The 26,577-nt window shown below is 38.1% G+C and overlaps 1 protein-coding gene across 1 annotated transcript in view; it reads right to left on the bottom strand.

The window, feature by feature from the left end:
- Dscam4 (Down syndrome cell adhesion molecule 4) overlaps positions 1–26,577 on the bottom strand; it is a 215,175-nt gene that overhangs the window by 161,748 nt on the left and 26,850 nt on the right. Inside the window, exon 2 of the mRNA XM_067115984.1 lies at positions 4,471–5,015. Coding sequence (XP_066972085.1) covers positions 4,471–4,546 — 76 coding nt within the window. The 5' untranslated portion in view covers positions 4,547–5,015. The remainder of the gene's footprint in view (positions 1–4,470; positions 5,016–26,577) is intronic.

Below are 26,577 nucleotides of genomic sequence, written 5' to 3'. Positions count from 1 at the left end.
AACTCAAAACCTTTCAGAATTTTTGAGTTTCGCAGAAGTTACATAGCAAACGACCCAAAAGACGACGTAAATTTCCATTTCCAAAATTATAATGAAAGACGTGACATAAATAAACAAGTAAAAAATGCGCCAGAGTTTCTTCGGCAAAATCGAGTTTTCTGTACAGCGTGTAATGCTGTATGAAACTCTCAGCCGCGGCCCATGAAACTCTTAGCCGCGGCCCATGAAACTCTCAGCCGCGGCCCATGAAACTTTCAGCCATGGCCCGGTTGTGGCCTGGGCTGTTGGCACCTATGGCGGTGCCAGACGCACGATCATGGCTAACTTTAACCTAAAATAAAATAAGAACTACTAAGGCTAGATGGCTGCATTTTGGTATGTTTGATGATTGGAGGGTGGATGATCAACATACCAATTTGCAGCCCTCTAGCCTCAGTAATTTTTAAGATCTGAGGGCGGACAGAAAAGTGCGGACGGACAGACAAAGCCATCTCAATAGTTTTATTTTACAGAAAACCAAAAAGATGATGTTGTAGAAGTAAGCGGGACACTTCATACTTTTTGATCTACAGGTCTTCTCATGCTCGTTTGGTCATTTGCGTTCTAGTATATGTTAGCTATTGTACAAGCCGCCTCCTCTGCATCGTCTACGCAAAAATTACCAACAGACCTTTTGTTACACAAATGGGCAATTTCTACCATCCACTGCTTTCCTGATTGAGAATATTTTCTGGAAATTTTCCCACTGAGTATCTCATAACTACCAATACCTTACAAGTAACACAGAAACAATCTTTTCTTCCCAAAAAAATATCCAGTACAGAAATAGCTTTATTAATTATTCATTGTATAGGAAAAAGACTGAATTTGGCCTGATCCAGAGGCCCTGACCACTGATTTGAAGACAGATTAACGAACAAAATTTCTGATTAGACTCTTAAATAAAAAGAGACTTGGTTATTGATCGAGGTAACAAAGATAACGTACAATCGTTGCGGAAAGCACCTGATATATCTGGGAGAAAAGAAGACATTCAATTTTACGCAAGCTTCACTGACGTGAAAAGCCTCCACTCCGCGAAATCATTTCAGATGTCAGATAACGCTGAAATAACAAGAATGACGGCCAGGTCAAAAGAAAAGCATTCAGAGCGACTACAGCCTTTATGAATAGCCACTCCTACGCGACTCACTGAAAATAGATAGCCAGGCTGTCAGTTGGTCATGAGAGATTCCTCATGCAATGATAAATAATTCTGACAGTTGTAGATTCACCCGACTTAATTCGCTAACCTTTGGCCGTGTTCACAACTCGAAACTATAAAGCTTTGCCTGAAATAGTCTTTGGGGCGAGGGACTCACCCTCCCCCCACATCTCTCTTTCTCTCTCTCTCTCTCTCTCACACACATATATGTGTATATATATCTATATATATATACGTATACACACATATATGTGTATATATATCTATATAATATATATATATATATATATATATATATATATATATATATATATATATATATATATATATATATGTGTGTGTGTGTGTGTGTGTGTATAACTATATAATTCTCATATCATAGTGGTTAGGACGCTAGCCTTACCAGCAGGAGGTTCGGATTCATCCAGATCGAGGTGAAAATACTTTGGTGCATTCCGTTTAACCCACTGTTTTTTTTTTCCTGAACGCCTGAAGAGTGAATTGTGCACCTGGTATTCAATTAACTGTGGTGCATCTCAATCAGGCTGGGGAATAGTTATGAGTCTAGAACTTCATCCCTATATGCTTGCAAAGAACCAGGGAGGAAGTGCCTTCTGAAGCAACCACTTAATAGAAAAACTTTATGTATATGAATGTGTACATATATAAATTTAAGATTTATTAACAACATAATACTTTGTAAATACGGAATTAAATATATGAACACGCAAGCCACTGCTAGTAGATTCATCCTGACCACAGTTTCTTATGCTTGATATCCAAGGAGTTACGTAAGACGAAATTAATATTTCTTAACAAAACAGTGAAACAATTAACACTGTACAGATTCAGAAACAGTAACCATCTAATGTAGTTCCTTCTATCTGTGCAAATGACGGGAAATCAGGCATCGCGTCTTGTAATATGCTCACTACGAGTGCATAACAGTTACGCCACAATGTTATGGCGTACATTCATAAAGAGGCTCGCGTGGAGACACCCCAAATATCCGTGGGAAGTCGACCGTGACTGTATCTAAGACGTGTTATTATTGCTCCACTATAACGCTCCCTTTCCGGGTACGAGAGCCAAGGTCTTGAGCGGAATTGCATTAAATTTTTCATATCCAGCTCTGAAGAGCCTTTTCAGCACCATTCAAGCGTCCTTGACCTTGCATTGGACCTGGATGTGAGAGGGTGTTCGTTCGTATGTAAGTCTGTGTGTATTCCGTACAATCTATGCCTGAATGAAAAGTATACACGTATCCGGAAGTTCTGACATGCATAGCACTGAACAGTGGCGGTCTGTACATCGCTTTATTTGCATAATGTATATATAACGTCGTCTTAGATAACCTGCTGAAAAATGATGAGTTTCTATCTCTTAAATTCCACTGGCGAAGCCACTGGCCTCATTCATGTATTAATGGTCAGCGCTTGTCTAGTTATTTCTAAGCGGTTACGGAGGCTACTTGGATTTTTGGTAATTTACTGCACCTACTATCAACAGGTATGTCTGCCTTAAGGTGAGGTCGGTGTCTCGATTAATCTATGCATTGCCAATAAATTGGGACTAAAGTATGGTTCCAAGCGGGAAATAACATCAAGTGTTTTTGCTCTACAAACGTGATTGAAAATGATGCTAAGGCATCTTGTCACACACTGGAATTCGACATGAAAAGGGATTTTAGCTTTCTCTTTTTCAAAGAGGCAATTAATTTTACGACAAATGAATATAAAAAAATTCCACTTGATTTATTTATTAATCTTGAAACGGGAAAGAGGGTAATATCCCTACTCATCCCAGCACCCGGAAAGGAAACGTAATCTCAAGCCCTAAAGACAGGTACACTTGACCAGCATTTACTCTGCAGTCATCTCAATGAAGCTGAGGCTGACCAGCCATTAAAATTACATCTGTAATAAGCCTATGAACAATCCCCATTTGGCCATGGGCAGTTTCCAAAGTTCCTTGCAATTTACCTCAATTTTTCTCTGGTTCTTTTGAAATGCTCTTTATATTTAGATATTTTCCTTTGGTTTTTATTACTTTATATAAGTATCCTTTTGTAGCAGATCACTAAACTTAACATGGTTCCGTTTATATATATATTATACTGTACATATAAGGAATTTTGTTTTATTTAGCACATGTGTGGCCTTTTCTGCGTGCCACATTTAAAAGATAACAATACTAATACATAAAAAAACCACTGTGAGAGACAGGGTGACTTGTTCTCTTTGTGCCAAGCAGTTAAAAAGAGGTTATAACATTTCCTAACGTATTTCTGAATAAACGAATAACAAGTTACAAAATCAGAATAAGAAAGAAAAAAGAAAAAAAATGAAACGATGTTTGCTATGTATACTCAGGACAGTTCCACCAAACTTCTAATGAGGTTGTCAAAAAGTCACTGGCAAACTTCCAATGATAGTAATACCACCACAAGTTATAAAGACAGGAGAGGAGACGAGATGTCTCGAAGCTATCTGCCAAAGTATACTGGAGTCATCTAACTTCTGGTTCTTCCATTTTATTTGTCATTAGGAATACTTAGGGCTTACCATGTACGCGAAATTAAACCTAAAGTCATCATGGATAACCAGTTCACATTTTTTTTTTACAAATCAAAGTTAAAATGATATATTTATGTGAAACTAATGTAACTGGAACGCTAGACCCATGAAGGGTCCACGCGCCGTTCAAATGAAAAAGCTTTTGCCTAAAGTCTTCATAGAAACAGAATTTTACTTAAATGTCCTTACCATACTACAGGCACAGGCACAGTAATATCAGGGCTATTACAATTATCATGGATAATGATAGTAATGATACCAACTAATACGCAAACACAAAGTACAGTTTACCCATTTGCTTACTTATGTACATCTGCAAGTCTGCATGTCTGTTTGTATAAATGTACATAGTACCTACGTACACACATACGTACTTCATAGTCGTACTTAGACCAAAGACCAAGGACAAACATAATACACTAAGAACTTGTTCATACTTACGTCTATCTGCAAGACTTTCTGGAACATAGATACAAAACTAAATGACATCTTTAAATTCACCCAAAAATTAAGACTGACAGTGATAATAACAATGCCATCTAATTAACACACACTCAGTACAGTGCTCTGCGCACAGTCATACATATGTATAAGTGTTTGCCTGTTTGCACAAGCGAACAAAATACATAAATACATAAAACGGATCTGTACACAACGCCTACACGAAGAGCAGCGCCAAGAGGTACTCACCGCGTCTGGCTGTAAGTGCGAAGGCCAACAGAAGCAGCATCCATCTCAGGTGCCAGTGGAGAGACTCTTCCCCCATGACAAACTCGGAAATGTATCTCGACCTGATCTCTCGCTTCGTATGTGTCTCACTCCATTTTTCTCGCGGAAGTGACGAGTTCTAGACCTCTTTCCATCTGGGTGTTTTCTCACTGGAACAGTCTCATTTCCCAGGGAGCCGCTCACGAGGGGTTGATTGAAACGTGTTCACAACACATTTTGGTGTGTCCTTGCGATGTGCACTTGAATCAAAGGCAGTGTCTGAGATCACATAGACAAGTTGTCCTTATGAGTTCGATTGGAGTCACTTCGTGCACTTATCTGCCATGGAATCAAACTCCAGACTTCACTGGTTCGTGAATGGCGTTGAATAGATTCTCGAAAGATGTCTTTGACAGGGGATTATTCACGCGTGAGAGATGGGGTTAAAAATGACGTCACTTGAATTTAGCAAAGGTCACGGCTGATGAGTGGCCCTCTCTTTGTTTACCATTCACGGACAAGCTTTCCTGAAAAAAAAAGAAGAGAAAAGTGTTATTTTTACTAACTACTTCCTCCTATGCATATTTTGTTTCTAACATCAAAAATAAACCAGTCCATTTTAAAGTATTTCAGTAAAATGTAAGTCATGCCCCAGGAACAAATATAGAGTCCTTTTGCAATTTTGAATTTACTGTGCAATGTTATTTCCTGTCATCTTATCTACAGGTGCAACAATGTGTCGGTTCACAATGCCAGAACCTTTCCTGGAAGAAGATTCAATTTGAAGCAGGAAATTTCTCTTTAAGAAATCTAAGAGAGGTCTTCCTCTCGCCCGCACGTGAATGAACACCGAAAAAAAAGAAAGTACCTTCTTTTTGACCTTGACCCTGCCATCGGAATTTATCTATTTGCACCAATCCTTGCCTCGGATAAAGGAGGAGGGTTGTCTGTGACTGACACACTTCATTGCAAGATTTCAGATGTTACTGAAAAAGTTATTTATACCTTAGTTTAAACCAGACCACTGAGCTGATTAACAGCCCTCCTAGGGCTGGCCCGAAGGATAAGATTTATTTTATGTGGCTAAGAACCAATTGGTTAACTAGCAACGGGACCTACAGCTTATTGTGGAATCCGAACCACATTATGACGAGAAATGAATTTCTATCACCAGAAGTAAATTCCTCTAATTCTTCATTGGCCGGTCGGAGAGTCGAACGCTGGGCCAACAGCGTGCTAGCCGAGAGCTCTACCCACCCCCCCCAATGAAGAACTCTAGGTGTTATTGAAAATTAACGTCAATGAGACATTGATGTTCGGCTAAGAACATCTGTAAATCATATTTTTTTTCTGTTTAGATACAATGTTACGCAACAAGCATTTTAACTCTTGACTGACAGCGTTCTCAGATTAATAATTATAACTAAATGGCTATATCTACGGGTGTATCATTTCTAATACAAAACAGTTATCCCTCTTTGGACGTATGCAGCACAATCCTCATTTCAGTATCTTTGAAACATCGGTAAACGAAGAGATATTCCACAACGGAAGACGAAAGGAAACTGTCAGCATTTAATATTTACGATTGAAGGGGAAAGCCCAGGACGTTTTCGGTCGGTCCCACAAGTATGACGGCGTCACACTTTCTGTAAGACTCCAAAAATCTCTGTCAACGCAGCAGTCTTCCATTGTTAATTCAACAGATATAGTAACTAATCTAATGCCACAAGCTGGCGACGCTACAACTATGGTCTCAAGTAAGTATACCTAATGTTTAACCAGACCACTGAGCTGATTAACAGCTCCCCTAGGGCTGGCCCGAAGGATTAGACTTATTTTACGTGGCTAAGAACCAAGTGGTTACCTAGCAACGGGACCTACAGCTTAATTGTGGAATCCGAACCACATTATAGCGAGAAATGAATTTCCATCACCAGAAATACATTCTTCTAAGTCTTCATTGGCCAGCCGGAGACGCGAACTCGGGCTCAGCAGAGTGCTAGCCGAGAACTAGATCAACCCGTCCAACGAGAACTACTATGGTCTTAAAGCAAGCTAAAGTCAAGTGGAGAGATCCTGTAATGATTGCAATGAGGCCCGACTAGAAGCACTACCAAATATGACATCGTACAAAGCTCGTCGATTTAATTTAACTAAAAGCTAATTTAGGTCTTTTGTTCGATTCACATCGAATCTCAATAATTATGAGGCTAGAAATAATCTTGAAGTCTCTCGTGATAAACCTGATGTCCCGCATTACTTTCAGCTGATTACTATCCCGTTATTGTAGTATATTATATTATATTATCTGTTTATATACAGTATATATATATGTGTGTGTGTGTGTGTGTGTGCGTAAATTCATATGTATTATATATGTAAATATATTTGAATATATATATATATATATATATATATATATATATATATATATATATATATATATATATATAGATATATATATATATATATATATATATATATATATAGATAGATAGATAGATAGATAGATAGATATGTATGTAAACATACGTACATACATATATATACTCATATATATGGAAAATATGAACTATGTAAGAGAGCTTTAGAAGAACGCTGATTTCTACCTTGCAATTCTAATCAATATTAAACCTTCAAAATAATGGCCAACAGTCCAATTCAGGTGAATAAAACTACCACAAACCAAAGGCAAGTTGCAACGTCTTCTTGCATTCTTTAGTCAAGTGAGTTATAACTCATATATTGTCCTTGGCAAAATATGTGAGGTGATTTTGGTGCCAGATTACTTGATTTATTGTTAATATTAATGGCATTTGCTTTTTCGTTTTCTAATTCTTAGATTGATAAATTAATTCTTGGGAGCAGAAATGCTCTTGCCATGTGGAGCATGCACAACATCTCTTATAATAAAGAACTGGCACGAAGTTTTTTCTTTCTTAATTAATTGCATATAAACGTAATGTAAATAAGTTACCTTGATATTTTTACAATTAAATATAGATACCATAAAACTATATGAACACGGTACATATGTGTGAGACTGTGTGCGTAGCTATATACACACATCCACATAAAATAAATGAATACATGACATTGAATATAAACACCTCACACCTTTCTGTCAAAAAGGAACCAACAAGACATCGCGTAAAATTTCTCAGACAGAGCTCGCGAACGCTACACTTAGCGGAAATCGCTTAATAGCGACCGAGTGAGCAACGGTCATATAAATTTATTGGAGAGATGCGGGCCACTGGCAGTGAAAGAGAAGGAGCTCTTTTGTTACACCGAAAGGAAGGGAGGGAGGACTCCTGAAGATATCGATGACAATAGCCTTCAATTTCCCTAAGAAGAAAATCATCGTCAAAAGACCAAAATAAGAGAGCATAATGCTCATCTGGAGTGGAAGACATGTGACATTTTCTTCGCTTCAGAAATTGATGAGCATGCGATGACAAGGGGCTTCCTCGGTGGGAGACCTCATGGTCATCACGTTTCAGTGACGGAGCTGCATGGGTCTAAGGTAAAGGAGCCTTTATTATGTTATTATGAAACATTAACAGTAGATAGAATGATAAGTTGATCATTTGGTGGTTTCAGTGTAATTGATGCTTGAGTTAGACTTGATGCTATTTGCTTTTTTTTATTAAAGGGGAATGAAGAAGAGAGGCTCTCTAACGAGGAATAGTAGAGTGTGGATTCTTAGACCGACCAATCACAAGAAAAGAAGTATACAGCCATAAACCTTGAAAATCTACTTTAACATTTCCTTATTGAATCTAGAATATCATAGGGTGAATGATTGCTCTATTGATCGCTGCATTTAGGTAGCGTAGTTTAGTCAGTCGTTTGTAGTCATAAAGTTATGGTTTACCAAAGAGACCTTCGAGGATTAGCTGGTCAGTCGCAAAGAGTACGAGCAGCATATTTGAAAGCTGATCTAAAAAGAATGATCGTATTGATTTGAAAATACTTTACTCTATCTTATCAGCCCTGAACTAAAATCAGTACGAAAATACATCATTACAAACATTAATTGGTACATTAATTATTTGTGTGTATATATATATATATATATATATATATATATATATATATATATATAATATATATATATATATATATATATATATATATATATATATATATATATATATATATATATATATATATATATATATATATATACAGTATATACACACATTTGGGGGCCTGGCCGGGATCTGTAACTGTGCACCATACGTAGGTAGATTAGTCCTGTTCTCACTGCAATCAGACGAAGGACCCATTTCTCACCTTGTACTACGTGAATACCCACAGCAACTATATTGTATATATTTTATGCCTTTATTTTGAGTGTTGGATTTATTTATGATTTTTTTATGTATTATTTCATTTGATGGAATTTACTTTAATTGCTATTTGTTATGTCTTACGATAAAGTTTTGCTATAGGTTTAAGGTTTGCTCTAGGTTGTAAATTCTTAGATTAAGCTCGTATACTTAAGTTAGGTATAAGTTTAGGACTGATTAGTGCATTTTCCATTCCCATATATATATAAATTGCTTATACATAATAAACCTTGTTCTTTGTTAACGAGTCTTTTGTTACTTCTCTCCCTTATTAACGGATTTTGAGTATTTTTCTGCGGCACATTTTTGGGACTTCACCTAATTTTCAGACACCAGGTCACATTAGTAACGAGGATTTGTAACATTTGGGCCTCGGCCAATCACAGGCCGAGCGGAATGGCGTGAGGGACCAATTAGCTACCGTACACCGATAGTTAAAACGTAAACAGGCCGAAGATCAATACAACAGGCGGTTAATGATGGTAAACAAGCCGAAAAGTCATTTGGTATTTGTCGTCAAATCGTAAGCTGGCCGGAATATAAAAAAAATAATTATATATATATATATATATATATATATATATATATATATATATATATATATATATATATATATATATATATATATATACGTGTGTTGAGAGATAGAGAGAGACCGCGAGGGAGAGAGAGACCAGGCATAGCAAGTATAATGAAATTTGCCGGAAACAAGTAAATACAAAGTTCATTTGAGGTTTACGAGACATTACGTGAAAATATTCATAACTATACATTGATCCAACGCAAGATACCGTCTCTCTTTTCAGCAGGTACTACTTCGATCAAGGGCGCTTTAAAATAGTCTTCCTGCTTCTTGTTTTTTCCATATTCTTATAACTTTTCTTCTTTTCTTTTCCTGAATCTCGCTTTCTTCGGGCCTGGGCTAGCCAAGGGCATTATGTTCCCCCTCCTTTTGAACATTGCACATCAAAAAATGTATACCATTAACAAGGTTAACGAAAAGGTTGATATTCGAAGCACCGATAAGATGCTTCCTTGTTCAAGGCTAAGAGCCTCCATAGTAGTTAATTAATTAATTATACCTTAGTGTAACCAGACCACTGAGCTGATTAACAGCTCTCCTAGGGCTGGCCCGAAGGATTAGACTTATTTTACGTGGCTAAGAACCAATTGGTTACCTAGCAACGGGACCTACAGCTTGTTGTGGAATCCGAACCACATTATACCGAGAAATTAATTTCTATCACCAGAAATAAATTCCTCTATTTCTTCATTGGCCAGCCGGAGAGTCGAACGTGGGCCCAGCTCCATAGTAGTTGACAGTGGCAAATAAAGTTCCATAGTAGTTGATAGTCATCTCACACAGCTCCATAGTAGATGATATATAACGGAAAAAATTCAGTCACTTCAAAGAACCGCCAGACAAGCGTGAATGAATCTTATCGCACTCAGAAAAAAAATATTAAGCAGAAAATTTAAACAGGTATAAAATAATCTAGAAAAGTGTTATGACGAAAGAAAAGGATACCCAGAACTCGAATATGAAAACTAATTTCATTTCAAAGACCGATGGCGGTGAGAAATAATCTTGCAGTCGTTAAGATTTATAAAGGTATTAAAACGAAACTGTCCAGACTGAGACGCAGCCGTGAGTGAAAACCACAAAAACAATTTCCAAGTAAAATAACAGGAATCGTGTTAAAAATAATGGCGTAAAAATGTCAGTCAAAGATTTTCCCCCAAAGGCGGCTCATCCTTGCCCTCGGAAACCGTCCCACTCACCCGGAAAAAGGAACGAGGCCCGAGGGAAGACTTAAATTCAGAGGATGGGCGATAATTTGCCTAACAGCAAGACTTGCGACGTGTTGAAATTCCCGTAAGAAGCGGAATCTAAGAGAGGACATTCCCCGTCTTTTTACCTCCCTTTCTTTTTTCCTTTTTGCCTCAAGTTTCCCGTCTTAAACGTTCACCTTTCCCCACGTGCGCGCTTCGGGGAATTCTGAGAGCAACCAGCTTTCTGTTGAAGAATGTTTGGGCTACAGCTACCGTAGAATGAATGATCTGTATCGAATTTAATTTTAATCTTAGCTTATTTCTAGTTCAATTTGCCCTTTACGAAGCGTTCTGTGTGTAGAGATCAACTTGATTTTCTTTTGTTGAAACGTATCACACGAATCGCGTGCGAATTCACTCTGCAACCAAACAGTGTTTCTCAGTTGTGTAAAAAAAAACCATCGTTACTCATTATCCCTAAGGAACTATCTGCAAATGAGATTAAGAGAGGGCCATAGTGTTTCAGTGTATTTACATTAGAGCAACCTTCGACATCATATTTTCAGTAGACAAAAAGCCACTTACGGAACCCTCAAAACGGATTGAAACCTTCATTTCATTCTCCCTTTTCTAGATGAGTAGGATATCAAGCAAGATTTTCATTGGAATAAGAAGAGCATGGAAGCACAATATGAACTAAACAACGAGAGGAATGAATTAAACAATAGTAAATGGGGAATAAGGTACAGGAGATACTACACTCAAGTCAACCACACAATCGCATCAAAGGAAAGACTCTTAAAGGAGTATTTCTTTGACGCATAAAGACGGACAGACAAGCAGGCGTCCAAGCTCAAGTAAGGACTAACCAAGCAAATAACAAAGAACTGGAGTGGGGACGGAGACTGGGACCAACTATGCAATAAACCATTAAGGGCTGCAACGTGCCACTTCACTGCCAGATGTAATCGATAGTTCAGGGCACTGGGATTGCGGGCGTCTTCTAATCAATACATGGAAATCCTGTAATCCCTGATTAATCCTCGACTTACCATTCGTATTCTTAATCTAACCGCAGATTATCACGCGCGTATTTCACCAGATTATAGATTACAGAATATTGATTTCAATCCCTTGTGTTGTCAGAAAAAGGCGTATTTGCTGCGGATCTCTCTTCGCAAATCTCTTCATGATACGTTTGTCTTTCGTTTGCTTCTTTAACATCGACATACGTGAAAGTGTGTGTGTATGTGTGTGTGTATGTGTGTGTGTGTGTGACTGTGTGTGTTTGTACGTGCCTAGACTGCAATCAGGCGAAAAACAGTAGTAAGTAGGCCTACACACAGACACTGGTGCAGATATACCAATGCAAAGATAAGTATACCTTAGTTTTACCAGACCACTGAGCTGACTAACAGCTCTCCTAGGGCTGGCCCGAAGGATTAGATTTATTTTACGTGGCTAAGAACCAACTGGTTACGTAGCAACGGGACCTACAGCTTATTGTGGAATCCGAACCACATCATAGCGAGAAATGAATTTCTATCACCAGAAATAAATTCCTCTAATTCTTCATTGGCCGGCCGAAGACTCGAACTCGGGCCTAGCGAGTGCTAGCCGACAACTCTACCGACTCTCCCAACGAGGAACTGTATACCAATGCAATGAAGACATATTGTAAGTATGGTTCGCAGGCACTATAGTGACATGTCCCCCATAGTGAGGGCCAGTAATAGTGTTAAAGCAAAGTCAATCAATTAATTCATTATTAGAAATACAACAGCCCTTGCAGAAAAATCCTTTCATCTTCACCTAATCATCGCATGACAGACAATTTAGGAAAAGTTTCTTCTCTAAAACGCTGTACTCGTGTAGCATTAATATATTAGATTAGGTATTATATATATACATATATATATATATATATATATATATATATATATATATATATATATGTATATTTATACAGTATATATATATATATATATATGTATGTTTTATATATAATTATATGTAATTTTATATATATATATATATATATATATATATAGAGAGAGAGAGAGAGAGAGAGAGAGAGAGAGAGAGAGAGAGAGAGAGAGAGACTATATATACACGCATTTTCCTTTTGAAAGGCTGATTTTCATTCAACTTTTGGGGATGAGATTACTGGGCCAAAGTCTTTACCCGCCTTACAGCTACCACAACAATCAAACAACCACCAGGTACATTATTACTTCTTAGGTCAACACAAACACAATTATTTTTTTAGGGAGCAGCTACAAGTAGATTCCCCTCCGTGGGACTGAGCTCGGGTCTGAAGCTGTGCGAGGAGATATTGGAACGCCATCGCCATAAATAGATAGCTATGAATTCTCTATTACCTGTGCATCACAGTTTGGTAGAAAAATAGATATAGAGAGATAGATAGATAGATAGATAGATAGATACATTTGTATATTAAAGGGCTGAGTCAGATTCACATACGCAGAATCAGATTCTGAATTTGTAGTCATGTGTTTACGTTATTACATAAGATTTTACAAAATATCCAGGGCCTTTCTCTGGTCGTGTAAACACTATGATCGAAATCATAATATGCTCTCTCTCTCTCTCTCTCTCTCTCTCTCTCTCTCTCTCTCTCTCTCTCTCTAAAAGACACATAATTACTGACTGTGTGAGAAAGAAAGAGAGGCCTTGCATGAGCCTCTCTTTCTCTCTCACGATTCCAAAGAGAGAGAGAGAGAGAGAGAGAGAGAGAGAGAGAGAGAGAGAGAGAGAGAGAGAGAGCAACGAACTCGTGGGGTTGAGCATGGTCGAAACCGGCATCCAACCACGTTCGCACTTTGGCTCAGTCAACCACGCACCAATTTCAGAAGAGAGAGAGAGAGAGAGAGAGAGAGAGAGAGAGAAGAGAGAGAGAGAGAGAGAGTAGGGCCGGGCAAAGACAGCCATAGCATTGTGGAAACCAGGCATCACATCACATTCGCTCACCGTTTCAGTCCGGTCGTCGATGACCATAGTAGATATGACGCCAGTTTTTAATACCCAGTAGAAGAATCCTCTGACCATGTGCAAGAGAGAGAGAGAGAGAGAGAGAGAGAGAGAGAGAGAGAGATCAGAAGAAAGATGAGAAAGAATAGAGGGAATCCAGTAACTTAACATTATCATGGTGACAGGCACCAGGCATGTTCGCTGACCAATTACGGACGAGACGAGAGAGAGAGAGAGAGAGAGAGAGAGAGAGAGAGAGAGAGAGAGAGAGAGAGAGAGAGCATTTGAGCTTTAACATGACGGGAACCAGGAATATTTACCGTTTCAGTCACACAGACACTCACCTATTACAGCAGAGAGAGAGAGAGAGAGAGAGAGAGAGAGAGAGAGAGAGAGAGAGAGAGAGAGAGAGCACTTGAGCTTTAACATGGAGGAAACCAGATATCAAAGCACACTTGCTTGCTTGTCGTTACAGTCACTCACCAACCAAGAGCCGAATGGAGAGAGAGAGAGAGAGAGAGAGAGAGAGAGAGAGAGAGAGAGAGAGAGAGAGAGAGAGAGAGAGATTATTATTAGTGTTTTAACATGGTAGAAATCAGGCATGCTTGTGCTTCTAGTCACACAAGCATTCGCCAACTGAAGGAGAGAGAGAGAGAGAGAGAGAGAGAGAGAGAGAGAGAGAGAGAGAGAGAGAGAGAAACACTTGAGCTTTAACATGGTGAAAATCAGGCATGGAAGCAAGCTCACTCGTCGTTTCAGTCACACACTCACCAATTGCAGCAGAGACAAGCACACAGACACACACACACACACACACAAAGAGAGAGAGAGAGACTACTGGAAAGGCAACTGATGGCGAGAAAAGATAAATAAAATAAAACCTAAAATAATAACATCGTGCAACGCAAATATAAGGAAAGAACAGATAAGAAAAACGATGAAAAGTCCGCAGTGGATATCCCAGATGGGAAATATTGAAAGACTGAGAAAACAATAAACAGAAGAAAGCAAAGAGGAACATCTGCAAGTTGATCATGTAATGCTAGAAAGCAGTAGACTCTCCTAGTCTCTTGGTTAAGAATAGACTCTTTCCTAGTCTCTTGGTTAAGAATAGACTCTTTCCTTCTCTTGGTTAAGAATAGACTCTTTCCTAGTCTCTTGGTTAAGAATAGACTCTTTCCTAGTCTCTTATACAGTCTCTTGGTTAAGAACAGACTCTTTCCTAGTCTCTTATATAGTCTCTTGGTTAAGAATAGACCCTTTCCTAGTCTCTTGGTTAAGAATAGACTCTTTCCTAGTCTCTTATATAGCCTCTTGGTTAAGAATAGACCCTTTCCTAGTCTCTTGGTTAAGAATAGACTCTTCCTAGTCTCTTGGCTGAGAATATGATATAAAAACAGTTTGGCAGGAGCGTTCATGGGAGGCGTTCTATGGTTCCAGTAAGAAGCATCATCTAAACATGGGCATAATCCGCTTGCTGCTTTCTCGAGCTGTTTCTCCCTGGCCCATTACTCCGACTTGACGTCTGAGATACCATTGAGCCATAAGTATTTTCAAAGGAGTGATAAACACAAGTTGTTTAAGGCACTGGAACCAAGAAGTCCATTCAGAGGCTCATGAACAGACTGTCGTGCACAAGGAAAGTAACCAAGACCTCGTGCACAAGTATCCAGGTTCTTTGACGTTCAAATATCTGCTGTACATAGACACACAGACGCACGGACGCAGACACACACAAACAAACGTGCATACTGTAACGTTATACTAAAACGCAAAAGCTGACCCTTTAAAAGACAAGGTACTAATCCAGGAAACTTACGCAAAAGGGAATCGTACAATACACGCAAGCTGCCCTGCCCATGATTCAAATGTACTCCACAGCCGTTTGTTAAAACAGTAGTGACCTTAACCTATATTCTTTTGATGTTGCACCGACTAAAGTTACTATATACTTTCAAAAACACTATAGCACATGTACATATAATCTATATATATATATATATATATATATATATATATATATATATATATATATATATATATATATATATATATGTATATGTATATCTATATATATATATATATATATATATATATATGTATAATTTTATATTGTGTGGATGTGACTGTGTATTTATTTTTATTATATGTAGACAGATGTCAGAATTTTTTTATTATATATAGAGTTATAGACGGATATCAGACATGAAGACAAATTAACATAAGGAAAAATTACAACCAGGCTTCAAAAATGTACTGAAAATTCGCTGTCATAGTCATGCACACTTCAAAGATATCAATGGAAATCTATTATTAGATCTTCCAAATATACATTATACATATATATATATATATATATATATATATATATATATATATATAATATGTATACACATGTACATAAATATATATATATTATATATATATATATATATATATATATATATATATATATATATATATATATATATATATATATATATATATATATATATATATATACGCTATTTACCATTTTCCTTTTAGAGGAGGTAGATATATGCTTGTCTAAGCGAGCAGAAGGAATGAAACATAGATATTTTCATGTGTTCATAGGAACAAGTATTATGCATATCCCACAGGCATGCATGAGCGCATCCATACTGAGGCTCCGAGGCATCTAGCTTTACACCATACTATATAAGCTTGGGCGCTCACGTGTGGCAGCGTTGAACTTTGATCGCATGCAAAAGGTACGAGACAATCTAATTTGATCTCGTAGTGTGGAGGCAAATCATTCAGCGCCATTGTTGTCTCACAACACCTAACATGGAACGCAGTCAAGGGCAGAAGATAAGCAGGAGGACTCTCTCTCTCTCTCTCTCTCTCTCTCTCTCTCTCTCTCTCTCTCTCTCTCTTAGATGATAGACATATATGTGTAATGGGATGCGAGCAAGAAAGGGATTAGATGGACAGTCTCTCTCTCTCTCTCTCTCTCTCTCTCTCTCTCTCTCTCTCTCTCTCTCTCTCTCTCTCTCTCTCTCTCTTTTTTAGGTGATAGACAAATGTAATAGGATGCAAGCAAGACAGGGATGAGATGGACAGCCCCTCTCTCTCTCTCTCTCTCTCTCTCTCTCTCTCTCTCTCTCTCTCTCTCTCTAGATGATAGCCATCTGTAATAAGATGCGAACAAGACAGGGATGAGATGTACAGTCTCTCTCTCTCTCTCTCTCTCTCTCTCTCTCTCTCTCTCTCTCTCTCTCTCTCGGATGATAGGCATATATGTAATAGGATGCAAGCAAGACAGGGATGAGATGTACAGTCTGTGCTGAGGGGGGTGGTCGATGTGTTACTGATGAGCCTTCAGTGACGGCTAGACGTATGAAGTGGTTGAATGTTTCTTCACGTCGGATATATGATGTATCACAGTAAAGCAGATCTTGTACAGGTAATGAAAAAAAGCAGAATGAACGGTTCTCAAATCAAGAACATATTAGAAAATTCCAGAAAGAATTGCGTGGAAACATATATAAAGGGCTAACTTCCCCCGCCCCCTCTCTCTCTCTCTCTCTCTCTCTCTCTCTCTCTCTCTCTCTCTCTCTCTCTCTCTCTCTCTCTCGAGCAATTTGAGCAAAAGTGTTTATCTCAGAGAGAAAGAGGATGGAAGCTAGTCCTTGGAATTCGTCGGAAAAGACACGACCCAACCCGTCCGGAGTCTGCATACATGATCGTGGAAACAGCTACTGTCAGCACGGCATCTGCAGAATGGACCGTATCACCAAACTTTCCAATGTAATGGCGAAATTTTAAACTAAAAAGAGTTCCCGGTTGGCTCCCGGTAGGAATCACATGCCAGTCAAAACAAGCGTCTGAATCACCCAAGTTTCACGATATCGCCTGAATGTCACTGTATCCCTCTTATGCTATCGTGTGGACTGATGTTTTTGACATCGCGTTTTTCCTGTTTTACAGATAGATAGACTGTTAAATATCTACTGTTTTAACCTTAACAGCTTATGGTGTAAAATATCTTTTATGAAGTATAAAAATCAACGGACCAAACCGTTCTCTTTAGTAGCTAAAAATGGCTAAATCTACAACTCGTATTTATCCATAAAGATTTAAATACTCTTGAACGAATCTTGTTGTTCTCCTAAAATTGGTTCCTCATCACAAAGGAGTAACAGATATACCTTGAGAGAGAGAGAGAGAGAGAGAGAGAGAGAGAGAGAGAGAGAGAGAGAGAGAGAGAGAGAGAGAGAGAGAGACTGCATAAAAATATTACACTGCCTGTGCCTGGCGAACAAGAAAATCATAAGTAAATAATTTGCCCGCGGTTTCGGTCACGGCTGATACATTAAAGATGAGACCTAAGATAATAACGTAGCTCTCATGAAAACAGACCAGAGTTTTGTCCGGATATCACCGAACTGCACAAAAGATGAAAGGAGTCGAGTCACCGTCTTTCCAAAATGTCCAGATCCGGATCACATCAAAGACGCAAGGAAATTTGGCGGCTGAATCGAATTATTTCAGAAACCGCGCCGAGTCACGAAAGGTCATGCACCGTCTGGTCACAAGCAGGTCGAATGAGGGATTAGCTACAGGGCGGAGGGCAAGAAGGAAACAAGATGCAATCCCCAGTTTCCAGGGGAAATGTTGATTTAGTGTTAATGAAATAATAATATTAACTAAGACAGCAAGTAAAGGTAAAGATGATTTCCTTTTTGTTGTTGCTGAAACATCCTACAGGCCTTATACCACCTCGTTTCCTTGCTCTTTCTTATCATTAGCCCTTAAGTAATGGTAACTGAATGATAAGCAACAAAATTAAAATGACACAAAATGCATGTTTTTCCATTATTCAATTTGCCTATATTGCAGGAGAAGAAAGGAAGCTGAACAGTGGCAAGTAAACAAGATAATGTGGTTTTCCAAGCATCTCTGATTTCGCTTAGCCTGAAACAGGCACTTGTCAGAATGGAAGGTTGTGGACAAAAACCACCTGCATGGATTTTGTTTTGCCGGTGCAGTAACTGCAGTATGATTCAGAATATGAGGTTTAATGTTTAAATAATAAGCCTCCCTAAAAAATTAATAATTCTGGGTCAAAGCATTACGTATCTTTCTCATGGTTCTTGTGGTGTTTCTAAAACCATGAGGTTTTTGTTGATGGTTCCAACTTACATTTACTTCACTGACTGTACTGCAATGACAGTGCCGATATTGTGTTCCTAGATATGACAACGCTCACAATCAAACTGCCTCCCAGTCTGTCATCATAAGTTTCGAGAAAAAATTTTTAAGATCTCAGGTGTTGAATTTTCAAGGCCACCTGTCTTCCATAAAATTCCAAAGTGATTTGAATAGGGAGATCTGCAACATTTGGCCATGGAGTTCGCGAGATTGAAAAGAACATTTCAAATATTTTCAAGTACAAGCAGTTTTCATTTATCCTCATGAAGTTGATGATTTTCAGATACAGTAGCATCAAAGGCAACGGAGAAGGCGATATAAGAACTGACAAGAAAAATGTCAGACGAACTTAGGAAAATATTAAAAATTAACGAAGGTATTGAGATTTGGTAGTTAACTAGACTCTTGCTTGTTCTCTAAGAGAATGGAAAAATTAAATCTATACATGAGGAATGACTGTGATATTATCTGGTAACATGTCATCTGAATGCCACCAGGCATTCGAAATTTAGCTCTCAAACCTTATTATATCAAAGGGCAGCCATTCCACCTCTTACAGGAATATTGGCAAAGTTTTAAGACGTGCAATTTCAGTCAGGATATATATATATATATATATATATATATATATATATATATATATATATATATATATATATATATATATATATATATATATATATATATATATATATTAATATATGTATATATATAATTATATTATATGAATTTATATATATACTTATTTACGTTGTATGAAAGCTCATAAGCATACATACATACATACATACATACATACATACATACATACATACATACATACATACATACATACATACATACATACATGTGAAAGAAAATACGGACTCAAGTTCACCTGAAGGCAGGAAAAGAAATCTTGGACACTTCGACTTCCTGGTTTGAAAATCTCAAACTTCACTTATAAATAGAAGCAGATCGCAGAAACTGATTCGCGGAACTTCTAGACAGAGGCAGCAGAAACCAAAGAAGGGAAGGGGAAAGAAAAATTGCTGGAACAAAGAAAGGATGGCGAGTACAAGGTGCAGGAATTTAAAATCTTTTAAAACAAGTCTGTGACGTTTTTTTTCCCTTCCACTTGAGGATTCAGACTAGCCCACTCTGGCATTCAGCTCACAGACTTGCTTTAAAACATTTTTACTGTCCTCATCTTGTTCTCCCCGTTTTTCGTCTTTCCCTGGATCTTTTATTTTCCTTCTGGTTTCTGCGACGCTAAAAAATCCCGCATCAAGATTCTACCTTTTTCTTGCCGACCGTTTCCTTCCTTAGGTCAGATTTAATATGTTTAGATTCAGAAACGCAGCTGGCAGTCTTTCTAGCGTCACAGAAATAAAACGGGAAAAAAGAAAGTAGAGAATTTAGCTGAGGTTCAGGCAACAGAAAGCTAATCAAATCAAAAGAACTTCTTCCTCAATAAAAAAGATTAAGACTCCAGAATACAAAAGAGAGGACTCCTACTGCTCGTAAACTGGTATAAGTGAATGTTATATGCGGTTAGTCCCTTGTTTACGTGCGTTCTCGCTCTTTATGTAGGAAAACAAGGCTACAGTAACCCAGACAAGACTGATATCAAATCAGGTATCTCTTGTGAGAGCATCCTCTTGAATGATACTGGTAGAAAACGAGCAAATATACCTCTTAGGAAATGAGAAATTAATGTAGGTAGGTTATAACAATTGCTGGAAGTTCGTCTACTAAAAAAAATTCAATACTATTCATTAATTTGTACGTATACGTCAAAGGCTTTTAAGTATTCAGTTCTACCTTCTCGTATGAGGGGAAAACTTTCAAGAACCTATCACTTGTTCACTGCATACTTTTTGAAAGTGTTTTTTTATCTATTTATTCATTAATGGAAAGCTGATGCCCTCGTCCTATATATGCAATATATAGCCCAAACATTAATAGTATATGCATGTATATGTATATGTATATATATGTATATATATGTGTGTGTACTCATATATATAGTGCATGAATGTATATATATATGGATAAGGTTATAATCTACCACCTGAGTGAAAGTGAAGTGTTGAGTCATTTTTAATACGAAACGCACATAACAAAATCTGACACCCTTTCGCCTAATTCATCGTGAAGCGTCCTTCCCCAACACCGAACAAATTACGGTCTTTATTCAACAGAATACACACACTCCCATCAAGTGAAAGTCACCCTATTTGATTTTTGTTTTTATTTTTTTTTATTTACTGTGACTGCCTTCAGAACTCAGGAGAATATACTTTTCATTCTGGATTCCTCATATCCTGAGATAATCCCCTGCAGGCCTCATTCTAAAAGTGGGATCTGTGGAAGGCATTTCAATTTAACGCCTGTAAATTTCTGTAAGACAGAGTCTGGTACGGAAGTCCTCGGCAGTTTTATTCGACTAAGAGGGACCAGACCAGCCGGTTTAAATAACTTTACGTTCTAATGCAGATAACAAACGGTTGTTAGATTTATTTCCTTCAGGGCTATAGTAATTACTTTCGTCTTTTTTACCTATTAAACCAAATTCTTTTCACAGTAAGTATTTTTCACAGTTGTTTCTATCCACATAACCTAATCAATGACTGCAGTAAATCTGAGCTGAGGTAAACTCATTAGGGATGAAATAGGTGGAGCTAATTCATGAAATGCTGGATTTAAAATCAAGCTGCTTTGGAAGTCGTCTTCCACGTCTGCTTTTCCTAAGTGACTACCTTTATCTTTTAAGAGGAAAGACAATCCCATCACCCTAAGTCGAGCCCCATCATTCTATTTTCCTTCTATTTCTAGTTTTCTGTGGGTCTGGCTAGAAAAGGGCATTAGGGTGCCCCTCCCTTTGGCCTCGGAGCTCAAATAAAAAAGATCCCGAACAGCGCAGAGGAAAATGTCTCTTCAAGGTCAAGATCGGCTAAAATACAGCAAGGTCATCTCGGTCAGCTTTACCCACAGAGACAGGCGTTTGAGACGCGAAGCCCAACCGGAACAGACAGATGTGACACAGACACCATAGAAGACAGGGAACAAGAAAGAGTAAGTTATGAAAGACGAAGGACGTTCCACAGTCTGTTCAGCATTACGAGTGCAAAATTTGTTGCTTCTGTGTTACATCCATCAAACTATGCATTCTGCACATAAATATCCAGTCTCTCTCTCTCTCTCTCTCTCTCTCTCTCTCTCTCTCTCTCTCTCTCTCTCTCTCAGATCAACAGATCAACAGACAGGCAGAAAAGTCAGAAATAATCCCTTGAAACATGGTCATATATTGTAAGCCCCGTCATGGATGAGTGAAAATCCTCTCTGTTGATAGAACTTACATGAAAAAATGGAAGAAAACGAAAATAGTTGATCATATTGCACTGAATTTCATACATTTATTCATAATCTGGCTAACGCTGAACCCTTCGGTGGCTTTATTGATAAGAATTGTATACCTTGAAAAACCTCACTACGGTTCAGAAGCAGAAAGTAAGACGGAATAACTGTAACGTTATTCAAATTCATTTGCTCTTTTTCATTGAAGTGGCCTTATCTCGTGTCTACAGAGGTTGATGTGGACACAGTGACTAACAACTGATAAACTGTCAGTCATCTGGATAAGTCGTTACAATATTAAAAAAAAAAGTTAATATACATAGTCTTGTCAAGTTGTTGACATCAGCAAGAGAAAGTAATTCAAACTCAATACAGCAGTCGTTTAGATCTTAAAATAAAAAAAAAAAAAAAGGGCGAAGAGTTCATAGCCGATACTCAACCCTGGTTTCATTTTTCACTGAAATGAGGTGGTGTTCATTTCAGTTTCATACTGCAGATAACAAAACAACGAGAAGCTCACTTCAGACCTCCAAGTCATCATTCTTTCTATGTTAAAGTTCAGTCAGTCTTTCTATGTTAAAGTTCAGTCAGTCTTTCTATGTTAAAGTTCAGTTCAGAATCTCTGTGTTGCCTTCAGGCTTCACTTATAGGCTGAAATTTTATATAGACTCTCAATGTTAACCTTTAACTTTTAAATATCCTTTTAATATACATAACGCTGATAGCATTCATTCAATAAATTTCCTCCATAGCAAATATTTCATGACTAAACTACAGTCAAGATAAGTGAATTATTAACATGACATACTAGTTTAAAGTTTATAAAGAAATACCTGTTTGCAAGACATCATTATTATATAATTAAGGCCTATTTCAAATATGAAGAGATTCCCAGCCAAATTCTAACGTTGAGTAATATCTGTAGAATCCATCCGCGATTGGATATAGTGCCATCGATCCAATCATAAAAATCGTCAGTTCAATCCATAATCAAATTTCAAGTAACATTTGGGCCATATTTTGCATACGTGTAATCTGAGCCTCAAATATCTTTTAATATCGAATTCACTATATCTTAGAAATAATTTACATCTAAAGGTAATTACTGATAAGTGCTTCTGCGACGGCCAGGATTCGAAACTGGGCCTTTGGTTTAGGAACAACGATACAGTGACTTTGACCACCGGACAATCAAGAGAGTTATCAGTTATAATTCCATTTGGATGCAAGTTATTCCCAGGTATAGTGGATTAGATAACAAAAGATTTATGGCTTTAAATTTGTGAATATTAAGAAGTCACGCGTGTATAAGTGACACACACATATATATACGGTATGTGTGTGTGTATGTACAGTATATGTGTATAAGTGTGTTTGTGTTCGCGCGCGGTATGCATTTTACTTTTGTTTAACAAAATACAAAAATAAGCTAATAAACAAACAAGCGATGCTTAGACCTTCCTTCCAACTTCCCCAACGGGTATATTTAGAAACAGACACAAACAAAAGTCACAAACCGCATCCACTTTAGCGAGAATGTTGACTAAAATTGTTTAGCTGAAATAAAAATGACCAGCAGTCCATCAAAAATAACATCAAAGTCATTACGTTTACTACTGATGGCCAAACACTTTTATTAGTTTATGTCCCATTATACGGGCATGCATCGCGCTCCTCGCCTGCATCTGGACTGTAAGTGAATCTCTGCTGGCTATGACCACTCCCAAATGCCGCAACGAACGAACGACGTTTGACGAAAATAAGCAGTTCCGTTTATTCTTGGTCACATTTCATGTGAAACCACGCTGTTTACGTCCCTGTCACTTACATCTATCCGCCTATCATCAAATGCGCCTAACAAACGAATAATCTGCTGGAACAATTCTACGACCAACGTTGCCATGTCTCAGGGAGAACGCCTGGCAACTTCCCCAGCCCTTCCCCATCAAAATCAAACATGACGATAGTATATTCATAAACAAGGACAGGCGTAAAAAAAAAAAAAGGAAAGCTTGTGTCTCGATTCCCAAACAGCAGATTTAAAAAGCAGAGCAAAGGAATGGAAATTAAACAGCGGAGACGACGCACGCGTCCTTTAGACAAGCCCTAGCATACATACGCATGAACAAACACACACACAAAAAGGGTAATATTCATGTAAAGTCGCTTTCATCGCCATGCTTCTGTCCCATTTTATGGAGGTATCTAGTAAATCTTCAGTTTCCGTCATCTAGGATCAATTTGTCACGATTGTTTTATTCCAGAACATTTGGGGACCTACAAATGAACTGCCGAGCCATATGCAACAATGCCCAAACGAAGGAAAGGTCAAAAATGAATGAGGACGACGTCCTATAAGGTTCCCTTTCCTTCCCAATCTAATTCTAGTGAATGTGAACGAAGACACCTGGCGTATGAACGAAAATTTAAGCGATTCACTCTAAAGCGCGCATGCAGATGACGAGCAGAAGGGGTTGTTGGGGGGAGGGCGGGGAGGCGGGAGGAAGAGATTGCCATATGGTTGGAGAAATTTTCGCCCAATTTCGTGTTGTTTGACTTTTCCTCAACGCCCTCACCCATATTTCTGCTCTCTCTGGGTGCCGGGGACCTGTGTGTCGTCTGTTTTATTCCCAAAACAAAGATAAGTCTCGAATAGGAGAGAGCGAGTGAGGATTTCCACGGACACTATGTCTACTAGCAGCATAGTGAGGTGAAGTAGGCCTTTGAGGCAGACGGAGGTGTATAGGAAAAGAGGGAAGAGCGTATTTCCATAAAAAGGTGCACACATCCACCACCCTCCCTCCACCCCTTAACCCTTCCCTCCCCCTGTCCTCTCTCTCTCTCTCTCTCTCTCTCTCTCTCTCTCTCTCTCTCTCTCAGAGTTGGTCTATCGATCTTCATCTCTTTAAACTCGGCTGTTTTCTGTTGGTTGTTGCCTCCACCTCCTCTTCCTCCTCAACCCTCTCTCCTCCTCCTCTTCCTCCTCCTCCTCCTCCTCCTACTCTTCCTCCTGTTCCCCCTCCCCCTCCCCCTCCCCCTTGTCTGTCTCTTTTTATAAGCAGCTGGATTTTCTCGTGTTGTCTTCCCAGTATTCATTATTATTCATACATACATACACCTACATTCATTCACATATCATCAAGGATTCCTCATTTTTATCGAATCCGACGGCATGTCACTTTTTCACTATAGTTCCTAATTAAACCAAAGGCATTTCCACCCAAAGAGAAAATTAAAAATGAAATGTATATGTCACACTTATCTGTTATCATTATCTACTCATTACCCCCAACTGCTCTTTCCTCATCTACTCATCACTATTCTCATTTCTTTTCACCTACGTATCATACATATTTATTCCTAGAACGCAGTTCTTTCTTCGGATTTTGTCTTCCAAGATTAAAAAAAATCAACAACGGTTATTTTTAGCAACATAAAGGAGTCAATGAAAAAGAAAGCAGTCTGTGAGTTAATTAGAAAATTAATTAATTGGGTCGGAAGAAAAAGATGGGATTAAAATCACACAAAAATACTGAACACTGCATCAGTACAAAATAAACGTGTATGTATATATATATATATATATATATATATATATATATATATATATATATATATATATATATATATATATATATATATATTATATATATATATATGGAATATATATATTATATGTATGTCGACAACAAATCTCATACTACTGACATATCAGACAGGGGTTTAAAATTTTCATAATGCTAACAGAATGCATTAATAACGAGAGAGCCTAACGAGTAATTCGAGGCTATGGAGAAAGTGGGACAGAACTAGAGAGAGAGAGAGAGAGAGAGAGAGAGAGAGAGAGAGAGAGAGAGAGAGAGATCCTCGCAGGTTAAATCCAAAGGATGGCAGACAAGACAGAAAAAAAAAACAGTTGGTAAAGAAGAAAATAAGAAACAAAATGAGGCTTTCCAGTTTATCCGTTCCATACCTTGTGACCCACCATCTTAATATATTCCAGGTGTCGGCGTAATTTCAACAAGAAGAAAAGAAAGAAATCTTTAGTCTACAGAATAGAATAGAATATAGAATTTTGGTCAAAGGCCAGGCGCTGTTGGGACCTATGAGGTCATTCAGCGCTGAAAGGGAAATTAACAGTAAGGTCTGAAAGCTGTAACAGAAAGAGAACCTCACAGTTGCACTATGAAACCGTTGTTAGAGAGGGCGGAAAGTCCGATGACACAAAGAATATGAACGGAAGTACAGTAAAAGGAATGATAGAAGTTGCAGCTTGAGGCCGGAGGGATGCTGCAAACACCCTTAAATAATGCCTACAGTGCACCACGTGAGGTGCACTGACGGCACTAACCCCCTACGGGGCTTGAGTCTATAAGAAAGTCATTCTCGTGAAAGAATAGACGATCATGCTCTCACTTCCTAACGAAAGAAAACTAGGGTTAATTCATTCTAG

The sequence above is a fragment of the Macrobrachium rosenbergii genome, chromosome 14 (assembly GCF_040412425.1).
Source record: "Macrobrachium rosenbergii isolate ZJJX-2024 chromosome 14, ASM4041242v1, whole genome shotgun sequence".
Classification (NCBI taxonomy): domain Eukaryota; kingdom Metazoa; phylum Arthropoda; class Malacostraca; order Decapoda; family Palaemonidae; genus Macrobrachium; species Macrobrachium rosenbergii.
This window is presented reverse-complemented; position numbering and strand designations above follow the sequence as displayed.